Source organism: Numenius arquata, chromosome 20 (assembly GCF_964106895.1).
Source record: "Numenius arquata chromosome 20, bNumArq3.hap1.1, whole genome shotgun sequence".
Lineage (NCBI taxonomy): Eukaryota > Metazoa > Chordata > Aves > Charadriiformes > Scolopacidae > Numenius > Numenius arquata.
Genome location: NC_133595.1, coordinates 2,346,874 through 2,364,189, shown reverse-complemented (window position 1 = coordinate 2,364,189; position 17,316 = coordinate 2,346,874). Strand labels below are relative to the sequence as shown.

Below are 17,316 nucleotides of genomic sequence, written 5' to 3'. Positions count from 1 at the left end.
GGACCGGTTGTAGGTGATGCCAAGCTAATCAGTACTTCACATTACAAACTTTTTCTTAAAAATGTGAGTCTAAGTGCAGCAGTTGTTGCACTGTTAGACCTTCGGCTTGCCTCAGACCTGCTGGAGAGCAGCCCTGAGGAAAAAGACCTGGGAGTCCTGGTGGGCAACAGGATGTCCATGAGCCAGCAATGGGCCCTTGTGGCCAAGAAGGCCAATGGCATCCTGGGGTGCATCAGGAAGAGTGTGACCAGCAGGTGGAGGGAGGTCATCCTGCCCCTCTGCTCTGCCCTGGGGAGGCCCCATCTGGAGCACTGGGACCAGTTCTGGACTCCTCAGTTCCAGAAGGACAGGGAACTGCTGGAGAGGGTCCAGCAAAGGGCTAGAAAGATGATGAGGGGCCTGGAGCATCTCTCTGCTGAGGAAAGGCTGAGGGACTTGGGTCTGTTTAGTCTGGAGAAGAGAAGGCTGAGGGGGGATCTGATCAACGCCTCTAAATACTTCAAGGGTGGGTGTCAGGAGGATGGGGCCAGTCTTTTTTTAATGGTGCCCAGTGACAGGACAAGAGGGAACGGGCACAAACTGGAACATGGGAAGTTCCATCTCAACATGAGGAGGAACTTCTTTGCTGTGAGGGTGGCAGAGCCCTGGCAGAGGCTGCCCAGAGAGGTGGTGGAGTCTCCTTCTCTGGAGACATTCAAACCCCACCTGGACCCGTTCCTGTGGGACCTGCTCTGGGTGACCCTGTTGTGGCAGGGGGTTGGACTGGGTGATCTCCAGAGGTCCCTTCCAACCCCATATCATTCTGTGATTCTATGATTTAGAGGATGAAAATGATGCTGGGAGAGAAGCCTCTGATTTGACACATGGGGTTCTCATTCAGCCATCCCTTAAGAGGCTGTTCTGTCCTGCTCTCCGCGGGGTGGAGCATGTTTTGGAATGACACCTCTAACCACAGCTATGCTGTGTTTTATGGTAGAGGGGTAACAGTTAATACCAAAATATTCTTGTGTAAGCAGTCATTCACAGAGAACACCGAGCGCCAGTGTGCTTGAATTTCCTGGGCCGTTAGACATTTTATTCCTATAACAGGGGTTTCTCCTACATTTTCTTCGAAGCAGCCTGTGGTTTGTTGCCAGCCTTGCTGGGCTAAACTGCTGGATCCTGTGCTTGCGGTTGTCTAACCAGTATGAACTGCCTGTCCCAGAAAGATGTTGGGCCTCTTAATACCTTGTAAGCAATTATTTCTGAGACGTTGCTCTGTGTGGTGCTTGCTTTACTCCCCAGCTTTAAAATACATCTTATACTGGTTCATAGAATTGTCTGGGTTGGAAGGGACCTTTAAGATCATCTAGTCCAACCATCAACCTAACTCATAAAAACCATCACTAAACCATGTCAACCTGTCTCTTAAATACCTCCAGGGATGGTGCCTCAACCACTTCCCCGGGCAGCCCATTCCAAGGCTTAATAACCATTTCAGTGTAAACATTTTTCCTAATATCCAACCTGAACCTCCCCTGGCGCAATTTGAGGCCATTTCCTCTTGTCCTTGTCCCTTGGTTATTCCCATGGGGAATGGAAGAGGAAGATGTTTCCTTTCCATAGAAAAATAGGTACTTTTGAGACTCCGTGCTGTTCCCACTCTGCTCTCAGCACACGGTCCGAGCAGCCTCTGGATTCTCTCCTTTCACCTTTACGCACAGTAAGTGACGATAATCTCACCGAGTTCATCTCGGACACCTCCCAGGATTTCAGATAGTTCCAGTTTTTCCTCGTATCAGTCCCATTTGACCCACATACCGTTCCTTTGCAGATTTCTGTTCTAATCAGGTGTGGTAAGTATCCACCTACGGTTAGTGAGTCATCGGCATGTATTTGCCATTTCCCAAGGGGCTGGCACCTGCCAGCGTGGGCGTTTGGAGGGAAACAGCCTGTTAGGGGGTTGTTAACAATTTATGTGAAATAATCTAGTCAGATTTGCTCGCTGGTGACTCCTCTTAAACTTAAGTTTTGTCCCCAAAAGCTTTTTGGCTGGCACGCTTGGTGACTGCAGAGTGAAAATAAGTTTAGGGAAGTCTTGTAGTGTCGCGTGGAGTCATTTCAAAGCGTGAAATCTCAAGAAAAACAATTTTGCTGAATCTTCAGTGCTGAGTTGTTCCCTCGAAGTGTCTGTTTTAATGCAAACCACCTTTATCTATCTCTAGGGCTGCCCCCCTTTTATTTCTGGAGGCACACTCATAGACTCATAGAATGGTTAGAGTTGGAAGGGATCATAAAAATCATCGGGTTCCAACCCCCCTGCCCTGGGCAGGGACACCTCCCACCACACCAGGTCCCTCAAAGCCCCCTCCAACCTGGCCTTGAACCCCTCCAGGGATGGGGCAGCCACAGCTTCTCTGGGCAACCTGGGCCAGGCTCTCACCACCCTCACAGCAAAGAAGTTCTTCCCCACATCTCATCTCCATCTCCCCTCTTTCAGTGTCAAACCCTTCCCCCTCCTCCTATGGCTCCCCTCCCTGATCCAGAGTCCCTCCCCAGCTTTCCTGGAGCCCCTTGAGGGACTGGAAGGGGCTCGAAGGTCTGACCCCCGGAGCCTTCTCTTCTCCAGGCTGAACCCCCCCAACTCTCTCAGGCTGTCCTCATAGGAGAAGCTCATGTCACTTTGGATTAAAGAGGAATTATACTCAGTTTTCATTCCGTCTCTGCTATATGTGTTAAACGACAAGCATATTTCTTGGTTATCTGTTTTACCAAAATGCATGTCACTTTCCCAAAAAACAACTGTTTAATTTTGATCTCCTGCTGCCAGGTTTAACTTAGACACTGCCTGAAGCTAATGCCCTGGTATGTTTTTGTTCAGTAGGTTATTATTCCCAGATGGAAGTCTAATATCTTACACCGTTGGGTTAGAGCCTCGGCTCCCCGCTTCCAATATCGTGAAGATAATTTCTTCAAACACATGGTTGTAATTTATTGCCCTTTAGCTTGACGTGTGTGTGCGCGATTGATTGAAATCAAAGCGTAATGAGTACCAGGGCATCTGGATAAATCTCTCTATTTTAGATTCTGCGTTCTGTTGTTTGGGATTGGAGATAATCAGTGCTTTAATTAAGTAATCTAATCGCTCTTTGTTGTCTGGAAGAAATTGTTTCTGAAGTGATTAAATAGACCTCCCTGGGGAAGGATGCTGCTGATCTGAATATTTCTACAAACAAGATGAGTTCTGGCAACTTTGGACCGGCTTAGGAACCTGACACATGTTTACAAAGCTATTCCTTACCTCTTTCTTTCTTGGGTTAAGTTGGATTTATTGGTGCTTTTGATTTTTAACAACTTTAGGGAAAAAAAAAAAAAACAAAAAAAACCCCCCAAAAAGATAAAACTCTCCTCTTAATCATTCTGTTCCTGAAAATGTTTTTATTGATTAAGATTTTGAGCTCTCTCCACAGAGGGAAGCCTTTTGAACTCCTGCTTCTATCTGTGTTTTGATGTTGATCCATTTTCCATTTGTTATATTAGGGCTCTAGACAGGGAATTTGGTAGGAGCGGAAGGAGGTCTGGGAGAGGATTGACCTCTAGAATGTCTTCATTGTGTGTAATCCTCTTGTTATTGAATTTTGGATTGGAATCCTGCCCAAAATGGAGGTAGTCACTCAAATTTTGGATGGTGTTAGCGGTGCTGAGGGTGGCACCTCTGCCCACCGAGCGTTTGCAAGACTCTGCCTAAACCGAGCATCCATCACCCTTCTCTTTGCGGCTGGAGGAGGAAAGGCTGCGGTAATTTCCTGTATAAATGTGCTAGAGAGCTTGAAGGGGCTGCTGGGTGGGTGCAGCATTGCAATCTCAGTGACAGACAAGCTTTCCCTTGAATTTTTAGGGTGCTCAGGGCTGACTTTTTTAATCAGCGTGTTTACTCTCGTTGAACAGCCTTGTTTTGCTGAACTTCAGGGATGTCTCATTTTGACTCTGTGGCTCTTTGCCATTGAACTCATCATCTCGACTACCAAGTATCTTCAAGTGTCCTGTGAGCTGCTGGATAACTTTCCCCTTTTCAGCTCTTTTTACTTTTTTTTTGTTTGTTTGTTTTAGTTTATTTTGGATTGTATGCTTGAACCACCTCTGATACTAGCCTTCATCCGCTTGTCTTGGTAAGAAAAAATGGCAAACCTCCATCAGTGCTGCCCTTAGACTTTAACTCCCTGAGTGCTGCTGTAGTTTTCATCTCATTCCTCCTTCCCTGCCTTTGTATATGCCTTTACCGAGTCTCATAAGTCTCTTTACCGGGTCTGATAGACCATGAGATCCTCCGAGTGGAGTTCGTTCCTCTCCACTTTTGAAACTTCTCGCAAGGTTTGTAGCAATTGCTGTTATTTCTCTGTTTGACCAAACGGTTTACGTTTGACCAAGTTTGATTTATTTGGTGCATGGAACAGCGCCGATTCCACCGAGTAAATAAGAGGAGAGCCCCAGCTGTAAGAGGTGTAATTAGTGTGATTGGTTTTAGCGCAGTCTGGCAGCTCTCGTGCCCGTAGGTGTGTGCAAGGGGGGGGAGCCGGCGCTCGGCTTCGGTTCCTGCAGCGCAACCTTCAACTCCCAAAGCGATTAGGCAGCTGCCAGCTCTTTATATAAGCGTTCTGTCTGTGTTTAGATGTAAACCTCGTTTGCCTAAACTAAAAACCCACGGAAAGCTTTGAAGTGACTTTATTGCCATTAGCTCACTGTTCCTCATTAATGGTTACTAGCCCTTTGTGATGGCTTTCTCTTGGGCATGAGAGTTACTGTGGTTTTTCACAGCAAGGGCCCTGCAGATTGAATCCAGATGCATTTGTTATGCGTCCCCAGCGCTAAGGAAACCTGACTTTCCATCTCGCTGCTGGCGAGGGCTTTGCACAATAGGGTGTGACATCAGGATTATGTCATTTAGGAGATTCTTGCCTCCGGGTTAGGCTGATAAGTACAAGATGAAGTCTCTTAAGACAGACCTCAACTGCCAAGATGCTCGCTGCTTTAATGTTTGTGTGCTTTTAAAATTAGAACCATGGTGTTTTTCCCAGGGAAATTGTTTAGATGTAAGAGTAAACAGAGCAGTGTTGGGGTCCTTTCCTTAACTCGCCCACGGGCAGCTCAAAACTCAAACCAGAATCAATATTGAAGTTGTTGATATGTATTACACAGATTAGAGCAAACTTAGAAGAAGAGAGGAAAAAAAATCAAGCATACTGTCAGGCCGTGAACACTAAATTAGTCGCTTTTCATCTGATGGTTGTGGGTTTTTTCCCCTTTCTTTGGGTGCTTAATTTTGGAGCAGTTCCGTACAGACCGCATTCTTATCTTCTGAATCGGAGATTTTCAGCGGAGGAGGAGTTTTTCCCTTGGGTTCCCACGGTTCTCTGTGATTACATAAAATCTGCACGCTGGAGAGGGAGAGCTTGTATTAGGAGGTCAGCAGTGACGATGCAGCGCTATCCTCAAACACGGCTCTCGGAAGGTTTTTAAATCCCTAGTAAGAAATTACTTACATGCTTTCAAAAACGGAGTGAGGCTAAATTTTTAAAACCTCGATTTATTATGCTGGGGAATTTTAGAACTGCTTATCTCTAATAATACATGGCTGTGCTTGTATTTATCTCATGCTCTCACAAATGCACGGGGGTTTAATGGTGGTTAATTGGAGGTAGAGCAATTTAACAAAGAATAGCCACCTTGTAGCATATCTGATAGATGTCTATTTGAAAAAAGAAATATGTCATATGAAATCTTCAGTCTGTACAGACTTTGGCAAACGTAATCCATGACACAGAAGTCTTCTGCTGCTGTCTTTTCCCCTCCTACCCGTGTTTGAATTATAGCTGGCAGAGCCTAAAAGTTGTCAGACTGTCGGTGGATGAAGCAGTGGGCTGTCTCCGTGGAGCGCGCTGGTCCCAGGGATGGGTGAAGGATTTGTAAGCAGTCGGCGCTTCCTGGGAGTTAATGAACCGGTTAGGGGCTTGGACATGCTACAAAGTGACCCATTGTCTTGCTTATTAGGTGGCTAATGGAACTGTTTCCAGGTGACTTCTCAAAAGGGATTTGGTCATTAGTTTCCATCTGCCAAGAGCAATTGGATGGTAAGGAAAATGTGAGCAATATGCTTTGCTTTTTTTTTTTTTTTTTTTTTTAAATAAGGAAATGTATTAGCAAGCACAAAATGGGAGGTTCTGGGAGATTTTTAGCCTTCTGGATCCCATTGTTTGGATACTGTTTTCCTTCCTTGCGGAGTTCTTGCACTTCACAACTCTGCTTCGCAGTTTGAGTCATCCCACCGTGGTCCAGATGTGCTCTTTTAAGTACAACTGGCATTAAAGTTACACATACCTAACGAGATTGGTATGTTTGCTCCAGGGATTTTTGCACCTGTGTATGCTGGAAAGAATTTCTGTTAAATACCTGTAGAGAGTCCGCAGGCATACTTCGGGCTGTGTTCATAAACTGTGGTGAAAAACAGCTGGTCTAAATACACAAACATTTTACCTTCTTCATTTTAAGTATTTAGGTAACTTTCTGAAGGCGTTACACAGTTGCGCTCCTGGGACCGGAGGAGGAGGGAGAGGAATTGTAAGTCATCTGTACTCGTGCCAGCGGGAGAAGTGTTACATCCTGGTTAGTTCCCGGTACCAACCTGTCCCTTTTATTCAAGAACAGGCTCGTGAGCCTCGTTACTAGAAAGCTTCGGGGAGGACACAGGCGACGAAATTATGTAGTGACAGCTCTGATCTCTTGGTGTTGTCCTGAGGACTTTTTTTCCCCCCCTTCCCTCAAGCTCCAAGATTGCAGGTGATTTAAACGACCCCCTCAGCAACGTTGTGGGTTTGGTGAAGGGGGGTGTGTGTGTGCTGAAATTTGCCATTTCCTTCATATTTCTGTTGCTATTTATGCGCTGGTTTGAAATGACAGGGCGCAGGCGGAAGGGAAGGACTCGGTGGAAATTGTGCCAGGTCAATTGGCATTACAGTCATCTGCTTTAATAACAGTTGAAATGTCTGCTTCCTCACCTCGTCTCTTAGGTCCTGTGTTGGGGTTGCTGTTAGACACTGACTCCTCAGATTGTGACTTTAGTCATTGTCACTCTTGTAAAAACATTTGTAGCTGAATGCTGAGTATTTTCCTTTGGGGTAGATTTAAATGACAGATTTCTTGGAAGTCTGTTGATTTAAATAAATGGAGACATTTCCCTTTCTATGCTGAACTCCTGTAGCTGGAAGAAATAGCTATGCAGCCTTTAGGGGGAAAAAAAAGAAAATATATTTTTCTGCTTTAAACGAGCCAGTTTGAAACACCGTGCGACTCTTTTGAAGCTCTGAGGTTCCAGGTATTGGTGCTTTGGCATCAGGGTTTTGTGGCTTTAGTGCTGCGAGAGCCACGAGCCAGATAGAAAAACCCACCCAGTGTCTCTGGCTCTGGGTTACTCACTGGAAAATACACAAGTGTTTTCATGGATGAGTGATTTGGTTCTGAAATGTAATTGTAAGTCATAGCTTGTTTTTATTGCTGTGTGGTGGAAACTCATTTTCTCAGCGGAGGCTCCAGCATTCATTTGCAAGGCTTGCGAGAAGCAGAACGCTATCGGGAGAGTTAGGATACCTTTTCTGATCTGTCCTTTAGTGGTAAAACAAAGTGATTAATCCCTCCTCCTTTCTTGAGGTCTCTGCTGGAAGCTGGGGGATTTCCTCCCCTGTCGCATCTCCCTTGAAGTTAGGGCTTTGTTCTGGCCACAGTCTCCCTATTTCATGGATACAGCTCGAGTTCCTTAAACAAATTTCCATCCTGTGTCTCCACCCGCTTAAACTTCAAACACTTCATAAAGCTTTGGATCACTCTTAGCTTAAATATTTTCTTTTATTCTTGCGTTCGTAAAGTAGGTCAGTCTTAAGTGTGACATGTTTTGTATAAAACAGCTTTTTCCAGGAGTTCTGTGGTTGTTGAGTAACGGGTATAAAACTTAAGTGTTTGATCATGACATTAAAACTCGAATTGATTTTGAGTGAAATGCTATTCTGAATCTTCCAAGGAGAATGAACGTTGGGCCTTGTGCCTTTTAGTCGCCTTCCTTGGCATCTTTATAAAAAGTGATTTTGCCAGAGGTGGAAGAACACTGGCTGTCCTGGAGAACAGGGATATCATTTGGCAGTGGTTTGGTTGTTAATAAAGGGACACAACAACCATAAGACTATGTTTTTTCATCGTTTTATACCAAACTTTTGCCTGTAGGTGAACCTAGAGTACATCCTGGAGAGATCCGTGTCCTTGGGCAGAAGAAGAGGGATCGCTTTCCTTTGAAGTGCTGTCCCTTGAAAGTGGTTTATCCCATGGGGACATTTCCGAGGTACCCCAATACGAATGGGGAGATTTCCTCCTACGCCAGACCTCTTGTACATCTCAAAAGCATCTGCTGACTGCTTTGTGCTGGGCCTTGGGTGCTTTGGGAGAGGACTTGAGCTGCTAAAGAAGTCACGTTGGCTTTTACGACCGCTGGTGTGCGGGAGGATAACGTACCGTGACCAGAGGGATCCACAACAGGCAAGCCAAGAAAATTATGTTCGACGAGGGGGAACGGGTTTAAACTGGAAGAGGGAAGTTTTGGATGAGATCTCAGGAAGAAATTCTTTGCTGTGAGGGTGGTGAGAGTCTGGCCCAGGTTGCCCAGAGAAGCTGTGGCTGCCCTATCCCTGGAGGGGTTCAAGGCCAGGTTGGATGGGGCTTTGAGCAACCTGGTGTGGTGGGAGGTGTCCCTGCCCAAGGCAGGGGGTGGAATGGGATGGTCTTTAAGATCCCTTCCAACCCAAACCTTTCTATGATCCAGGAGCTGTGTAGAGCTTTCCAAGTGTTTTTGCTGCAACTGCTTCATGTAACGTTGATGGGCCCGTGCTCTGGTTTGCCCATCCATTTCTGTAACGGAGAAGATACCAGCTTATGGTATCTTATCCAGGAACCTTTTCCAAGCCGGTTCCCTCTCCTGCTTGGATATTAATAAGTGCTTCTTTTTAATCTGTGGTGAAGGGGTTTCTTGGAGGTAGTCCAGCCTTCTTGCAGCAAATCCAGGTTCATGAATGTAAATTTAAATTCCTACCAATCCATCTGTCATCCAGTTTTCTGTTACGTAGCAACCAATCAACCTGTAACGCTTCTTTATTTTTCTTGAAGAAAACAGGTTTCAAGGAAGGTTCCCCTCTCCAAACATCACTTTCCTGGGTTTAGTCTTCAGAAATCCCATTTTAGCTGCTGCGTGAGGAAAGGTGAAACCTATTGTAGTGATCAATGAGAGAGATTTTCTCCCCGTGAAGAAGGAGGGAATTTTTGAAGTCATTCTATGTTGCTGAAGCCCAGAGGAGGCTTTGGCTCGTACATAGCCCGGTGTGCCCTGGATTCATAACAGTTCAGTCGCTGGCGTTGCTGTTGGACTCTCAAGATACTGGATCTGGCTATGGCGAAGCAGCTTTATTGAAATAGCATGTTGGTATTTAAAACAATATTAATACTATATTTGATTCATTAAATATACAAAGGCGAGTTAAAGCGTTTCCATGTGTGCGCTGTTAGTTCTGGCGGGAGGTTCTTCAGATGGTTTTATGTGGTTTCAGACAACATTTTAGCACATTCTTAAAATACCCACAAAAGCCTTTATGTAAAATCTCATAAAGGTGAACCACATAAAAATTATTTTTTTCCTGTTTCATGTCATTAGGATCAAAGTACAGTAGGTAAGAATAAATTTCCAAAAACCTTGTTTCAGTCCCTCTCTTAATTAATGTTTCATGCTCGTAGCAAGCTCATAAAGTGGGTAATGGGGAAACTGTCTGTGCACACTGCAATATTCTCAGGGGCTGCCAGTTCATTTTGAGTGAATTCACCACTTCTCTATATGAATATTTTTTGTAAGCAGACTTGCTCTGGAAATGGACAATAGCTTCTACTCTCTGGCCTTTGATTCATGCTGCCCTTTTGTCTGAAGAAGGGTCACTGCGATTGGAACTGCGGTTCCCTGCGGGACTGCGATTCCCATTAACTGCATTAACCAAAATCCATTTGCGAATTCCCCAAGGGATATAAAAAAGGTGTTTGTTGGTTTGTTAGGTTTAATTTGCCTGCTGGAAGTCTGGCTTTAGCACGCCTGTGGAGCAAAGGGCTTTCCTTTTCTAACGGGATATTATCAGTGGCTTGACAAATGCCGTAGGATGGTGCTGGGGATGTTGGTTACTGAAGTGCCCACGCTGAGCTTGGTGATGAGTAGCCCATTAAAAATAAAATGATGTGGTGAGTTAATATGGAATCATATACCCCTCCTGGGGTCGGCATTGGTTTTGATGCAGACTCAGGTGCGTGTGACTAAAAAGAATTGGGGCTTTTCTGGTGACTCTGCCTTCTTTAAACACGACACTGGACTGAGCTGTAAGTGTAGACAATATGTTGAAAGTTCCCTGTGTTATTGGCATTAACTTTCCAATCTCTTCTGCTGGCTTCTAAAAAGGATGGGCTAGTGTTCTTGAATATTCCAAGCTAATACGTAAAGTCCAAAAATGCACAGTAAATCAAATCTGAAGTGCCATTAACAACTGTCAGGGGCGCATTTAGAAGGGAGGGGAGCGGGAAGGTGGGAGGGGTTGACAAGTTCTTCGTGCTGGCGATGAGTGATACTTTCCTTTCTTGCAGAAGAGGAGAAACGTGCAGTCACCCGCAGGTCTGTGCGATCATCTCGCTCGTGACAGTGAGAGGCAAGAACGTAGAATGGTTTAATCTGCGTGACTCTCGCCCATCTTAGCTGCTGGGAACTGTCAATCACTGCAGCTCCTCCTGTCTTTGGATGATGAGCTTTTGCTCTCCTCCAGACAATGAATTCTCAGGTGTTTTGTCTGCTTTATGTGTGTACTTGCAGAATGGCAGTAGGTGCTCAGAACAGAAATGTCTGACTGCTAAAATGTCTTGTCATTGATCTTCTGGCTCAGCTGAGGTTGCCTTTCCTCAGCTGTTCGCAGGAGATGGTGGTTCTGTGCAGCATGAGTTCTCAGCACAGGAAGGGCATGGACCTGCTGGAGCGGGGCCAGAGGAGGCCACGGAGATGCTGGGAGGGCTGGAGCCCCTCTGCTGTGGGGACAGGCTGAGAGAGTTGGGGGGTTCAGCCTGGAGAAGAGAAGGCTCTGGGGAGACCTTAGAGCCCCTTCCAGTCCCCCAAGGGGCTCCAGGAAAGCTGGGGAGGGACTCTGGATCAGGGAGAGGAGCCATAGGAGGAGGGGGAAGGGTTTTAAACTGAAAGAGGGGAGATTGAGATGAGATCTGGGGAAGAACTTCTTTGCTGTGAGGGTGGTGAGAGCCTGGCCCAGGTTGCCCAGAGAAGCTGTGGCTGCCCCATCCCTGGAGGGGTTCAAGGCCAGGTTGGAGGGGGTTTTGAGGGACCTGGTGTGGTGGGAGGTGTCCCTGCCCAAGGCAGGGGGTGGCACTGGATGATCTTTAACATCCTTTCCAACCCGAACCATTCTATGATTCTGTGATTCATCACTGAGACCTGAAAGTTGTGTGCCAGGAAAGGGTATTTATTCCCTTTTGGGTGATATTCCTTATGGCTGTTGGTAGCTTGAGAATGGAAAGAGTTGGGAAAACGCTGTGGGTTACAGTTTCAGTTTTCTGTATTATTTCTTGTGCATCTTCCTACAGTCCTGAGTTGTTTACCGTTATTTTAAAGTGAGTCTTTCATCTGGCACTGGTGTTATAAAGGAATTGAGTTCTGAGGATGTCATTGCTTTGTTAGTTTTCTTAGAGTGCGCTTTTTGCTCCGAAAAACCTGAGATTTAGGTAGTCTTTTCTACTCTCTGTTGTATACCATATCTGAAGCTGGAATAATATGTAAACCTCACCAGCATCCCTTTGTTTCTAAGAACCCTGGTTTCAGTTCAGCTCCATTTGCCATAAATCAGCAACTCAGCTTCACACAAACTCTTGAGACAGCAGCATAAAGCTACTTGCTTGCTCCCTTTTGTCTTAATTAGCGGACTTTGTTGTAAAGAACTTCCAGACTTTCCCAACAGCGAGAGAGAAGGAAAAAAAACCAACAACCCAAAACTGTAAAATAAAGCCTTACTCTCAGCCTACTTTGTAGCTTGTGCTTTTACCAGCTGTTATAGTTAATTGGAATCAGAGGAATTGTTTGCTCAAGTAGTGTAGAAATCTGTAACCGGCTCTGTTTCTCACTAGACTTTTATTCTCCTTTGGAGAAATGTACAGTTTTTTGGTAATTAAAGTCTCTGTATTATAAAACAATTTAAACTGCTGTGTTTCTAGGTATATAACTGGTGAGAGTGTGCCCTCTTAAAAGAAAAAACCCACTTTACTAGGATATAGAGATTCTGCTTATTTAAGATTATTATTGATACCTGGCTCTGGCTCGGATCCTTCTTACTTTTAACATGCCTTTTGGATTGCATCCTGCAGGTATTTTGAAGGTGGAGTCTCCTCTGTCTACCTCTGGGATCTGGATCATGGTTTTGCCGGGGTGATCCTCATTAAGAAAGCTGGAGATGGATCAAAGAAGATTAAGGGATGCTGGGATTCCATCCACGTGGTGGAGGTTCAGGTACAGCCTCTGGGGCAGCTGATATTCCTAAGTGAAAACAAAACCCAGTTAATTCCAGACAATTAACGAGCACAGGTGTTCCACTGAACAATGCAATATTGTGTTAGGGGCTGTAAACTTCTTTCCCCTGTTAATTTTTGAAAATTCCCTGAAGCGATTTGGATAGAGATAAGTCAGGGCTGTAATCAAAAAGAATCCCAGAAGAATTGAAAGTATGTTACTTCGTGCATGCGATCCTGAGATTATTATTTTTTTTTTTTCAACATAAAGGTCTACAGATAAATATCACTAATTAGGTAATAAAAACAAGGTAATAGGAGGTTAAATTGCTCTTACTAGATTTGCTTTGGAAAATGAGGGGAACATACACACTTAGAATTGATTTTAAGAAACAGACTGTGCCGCATGAGTGGAGTTACACATATCTGTGCTGTCGCTCTTAGGGTCTTTGGGACCAGCCACCGTTTAGTTTCTGGAGGGTTTTTAACCTTTTGTCTCTATTTTTTTTTTTTTTTTTTTGTTATCCTTCTGCTTCTAGGAGAAATCCAGTGGTCGTACTGCTCATTACAAGCTGACCTCCACAGTGATGCTGTGGCTGCAGACTAATAAAACTGGTTCTGGTACCATGAACCTTGGAGGGAGCCTTACCAGACAGGTACGTCTGTAGACTGGTGTGAGTGCTCGCTGCAGACCCAAGGTGTGTTTTCCTTATTTATATGCCCAGTAGCCCCAGTCAGGAACAAAAAAAAGTTGCTTTTGTGAGGTGTTGTATAAACATCTATTCTCCTGCTGCGTATACAGTGAAACAGTTAATGCTTGAGTGTGTAATTACCAGGAAGCCCCTTGAACTTTGCTTGATGGCAGTAGAGCTTTCAATTAAAAATACAAAACATTCAGTGAGAGTTTAGGCTTGCTTTTAAGTCTTAGTTTTTCTTTTGGTATTCCTAAATTTTTAGACTTCCATATGTGTTACCCAGACATATTTTTATCTGGAAGATTTGCCCACTTTCATACTGGAAGATTCAAAAAGGATTATAAAGCTACAAGATGAGTTCCTTTGTTATGTCTCGCTTTTAAAAGCCACCGTGAACGAGCCTGCGTTTTCCATGGACTATAGGATTCTTCTGTTCTTAGAGACTTCAGTTATCTTTTAGTGTCCTCCTTTAGTCTTTTCCTCCTGCAGTACCAGGGCATTGATTTTAAAAAAATCTAAAAAAGAAATAACATAACTCTCTTCTAAACATTTGGGGTTTTTTTGGCAGTGTTAATTACTCTGAGTTGCTCTTGAGAGCGCCGTTTGTCACGAGGAAGGTGCCAGACTGCTGACTGCCCAGGCACTGCTGTTCTCTTAGTCTCTGCCAGGCAGGATCTGCTGGACTTGACTTCCCTGAGGGAAGGAGCTCCTGCCCCAGCCACCTGCCAGAGGTTCCCATCTCCTTCATGCCCTTGCTGAATTGCGGTTCTTTTAAGATCTGGACTGTGGAAGTCAGTGACTGGAGCAGAGTAATAAACTCTGGAGGACAGGAGGCATATTGTACGGTCATGAGTGACTGGAGAGATTGGCAGCAGCTAAAACTCCTTTATGAGACTTCCCAGGGCAAGCTCTTGCTTTTCGATACAAAGGACAAAGCAGACTCTGTTAAGCAGTTCATGTTTTTGTACAGGTTTCAGCCAGGCGAAGGAAAGAAGGATCTATGATTGCAGAGAGGAACTGAAATTGTGTTGGTATCGTAGGCGCAGAAGCTCGCCCTAGACCTGGGTGATTTTTCTTTCCACGTTGTTGATTTACAGAAGAAGCTGATGGAAAAGCGAGGGGGGGGGGAGGAAAAAAGGCATCTGGAGACTGTTTTGAGCGTTGCGTACTCTTTTAAAATGTTTGCAGTAATTACACCCGAGTTATGGTGACCCGGACAAATATTTAATCACAGGCCTTCCTAATACTTTAAATCATAGCTGTGAAGTGGAGGCCAAGGGCTTGACTCTGGCCGTGGCCTCACGGTGCGCGAGAGCCGTGCCAAGGAAAACAGGAGTCTGCTGAGAATGGGTGTCCTCAGTACACCTTGGCCTGGACGGCCAGGCCTTGTTTAGTTTGACTTTCACTCTCGAAGCTTTAGTGGGGGAGATTCATGCTTCTGTCATCATTTTAACAGCAGATCATTTAATTCATCTGTGATGCATTAGGGCAGGGGCCTGCTTCCAATGTAAGTAACCATAAAAAAGCCACTGGGGTAATGATGCACTGCTTCTGCACAAACAATGGAAACTTGAGTTTCAGAATTGAGCTTTGGGATGGAGATTTTCTGTTTGCGGATGCCATAGAAGGCTTAACGGGACGGGCTTCGTCAGAATCCACGGCAGAAAACGAAAATCTCCACGCTGCCTCGAGGTGTGCTGTGTGAGGAGGAGCTGCTTGTCCTGAGCCGTTTATTTAGCTGGAGCTGGACTAAACTCCTGAGCGCAAGGCTTCTACTCTGCTGTAAATCCAGTTTGCCACATCACCTAAGGACAGCAGGTTTTATTTTTTACTCTTTGGTAGGCTTTTTATACAGTCTGCACCAAACTTAGACCCCAAAAGTAGGTTTTGATATTCTCTGGAATGGTATGTTACTGGTATGATATCATCAGATTACTGATATCAGTAATCTGATGTCCTAACCACTATTTTGAAATAATTTTATCCGTAGTAAATTGTACACGGTTTTGGTCAACTCAATGTTTAAGCTACTTGACCACCTTTGATCCTAAAATGTGAATAGCAGATGGCCTTGTGTTTCAGTAGAAGCTTCTGAAGTGGTCACAAGCTTTGTAACATCCTGGCTTATAAACTGATGGCCAAGAGAACCTTTTGGTGCTTTGAAAGGGAAGTCTGCTGAGAGCCATTACTTTGAAACCAGTTTCTCCTTGTAGCTGCAATTCGGGTCTTTTCCGAGTGATGACTGGAATGATTAACTTGGTGGCCAGGAGCAGGAGCAAGGGGACAGCTCATGTCGTGTTTCCTGATTCCCCACCTCTGTCAGCACCCAGGAGCTGGGCACGGCTCGCACCGAAATGCCACAGGGAGCATTTGCGGCTTCATATGGAAACACTTGCTCAGTAATTCCCCTTCCTGGTGTCTGCAGGTGGCACTTGGTGCGGGTAATCAAGCCATTCTAGTTGTTCTTCTGTGAATGGATGACTTGGTAGAGCTGAGCTTGGATCTAGAAGTATCAGTCTAGAAATAGCTGTTCTCTGACATTTCCTGTTGGTGAAATGTTGTTGCCCCGCATCAGACGCAAACATGGGGGTTTTGTTGCCTTTATGAAGACTATTTAGGATCAAAGGTGGTCAAGTAGCTTAAATGTTGAGTTGACCAAACCTGTCTTTGCATTTCTTGAATGTCCCCAGACTCTTGTTACTACAAGGCTCCCACTTTGGGCTATTCCTAATTGTTGCACTGAATTTTCTAAGGATATTTTTTTCTGTCTCTAAGACACCGTGTATTTGAGTATTCTTACACCTGGCTCAGGGCCTTGTGATGTTGAGTTCTGGGTAGATATTACTTAGAGGTCGCAGCCCTATCCTATGTCTACTTTAGTGTCATACACTGAGAAACGACGTATCTCCTCCAATTCTTGGAACTATTGCTGTTGAGTGGTTTTCCCAATGTGGTTTTTCATGGGCTACAACAGGAGTTGTCTCTGTTTATAAGGGGGAAGTAACTGTACAAGCATTTTATATTTGTAAGTTGGACAGAATAAGGAAAGAGGAAGAGACATGCCCCATCCCTGGAGGGGTTCAAGACCAGGTTGGACGGGGCTTTGAGGGACCTGGTCTGGTGGGAGGTGTCCCTGCCCAGGGCAGGAGGGTTGGAACCCGATGATCTTTAAAGGTCCCTTCCAACTCTAACCATTCTATGATTCTGTGGTAGGTGGAGGACTCTGCCTGTTTTGGGAAGCTGCAAATCTTTGTGTAGCTTTAATTTACTTTACCTGGTGGCTTTGAAAATTATAACATCAGGCTTTTGCTTTATCAGTTCAGTTATAGATGTTTTTTTCAAAGAGATGAAGTATAGGCTAACTCAAATAAAATGGCACGTGGTGTGTTCTGAATGAAGTTTGGGATTTTGATGTTGTTTAAAATGTAGGATTTCAGATTGTGACCTGATCCAGTAGAGAAATGTTTGTGTGTACACACAGGTATACAACACAAACACATACATATAGTGATATATATTTATTTAAATAACTTACGTATATGCATAATTGATTTATACAGGTGCATGTATAAACTTTTATCTTGAGAGGATAAGAGGAATTCTTAGCCAGCTCCATGCACGTAGGATCCATAGACCACAATTTTGGTCTGAAAACTTGGGAGATTTAAAGCTGAAGTGACACCGTCACATTGGACTTTGCATTAAACCTTTGTTGAAGCAGGTCCTTTTGTATGGAGGAACATTTGTCCCTTTGCCTAGCAAGAGTTTTGTTCTAATCTTTAGTGATATATGTTGTTATACATACATAGTGACACGGTGTATGTAGCCATCTCTGTTTTGACTCCAAAGGACATTATAGAAGAATTTTTTTGTGCAGCTGGAAGGAGAAAGCTGATTTTTTGGTCACTTTTTCCCTTTCTCATTCTTCCCCAGGAGGAATGCAATGTCAGGTAGAGAACTTCTATTTTTACAATTTCCTAAACAAGGGTGCTTTTCCAGACAGCCTGTTCTGGAGACGAGC

The 17,316-nt window shown here is 44.6% G+C and overlaps 1 protein-coding gene across 3 annotated transcripts in view; it reads left to right on the top strand.

Annotated features, from left to right (window-relative positions):
- The window catches only part of CAPZB (capping actin protein of muscle Z-line subunit beta), a 77,198-nt gene that overhangs the window by 49,167 nt on the left and 10,715 nt on the right, over window positions 1-17,316 (top strand). For all 3 annotated transcript variants that reach the window (XM_074161759.1, XM_074161757.1, XM_074161758.1), the window contains 2 exons: window positions 12,460-12,601; window positions 13,140-13,256. In XM_074161759.1, coding sequence (XP_074017860.1) covers window positions 12,460-12,601; window positions 13,140-13,256 — 259 coding nt within the window. The remainder of the gene's footprint in view (window positions 1-12,459; window positions 12,602-13,139; window positions 13,257-17,316) is intronic.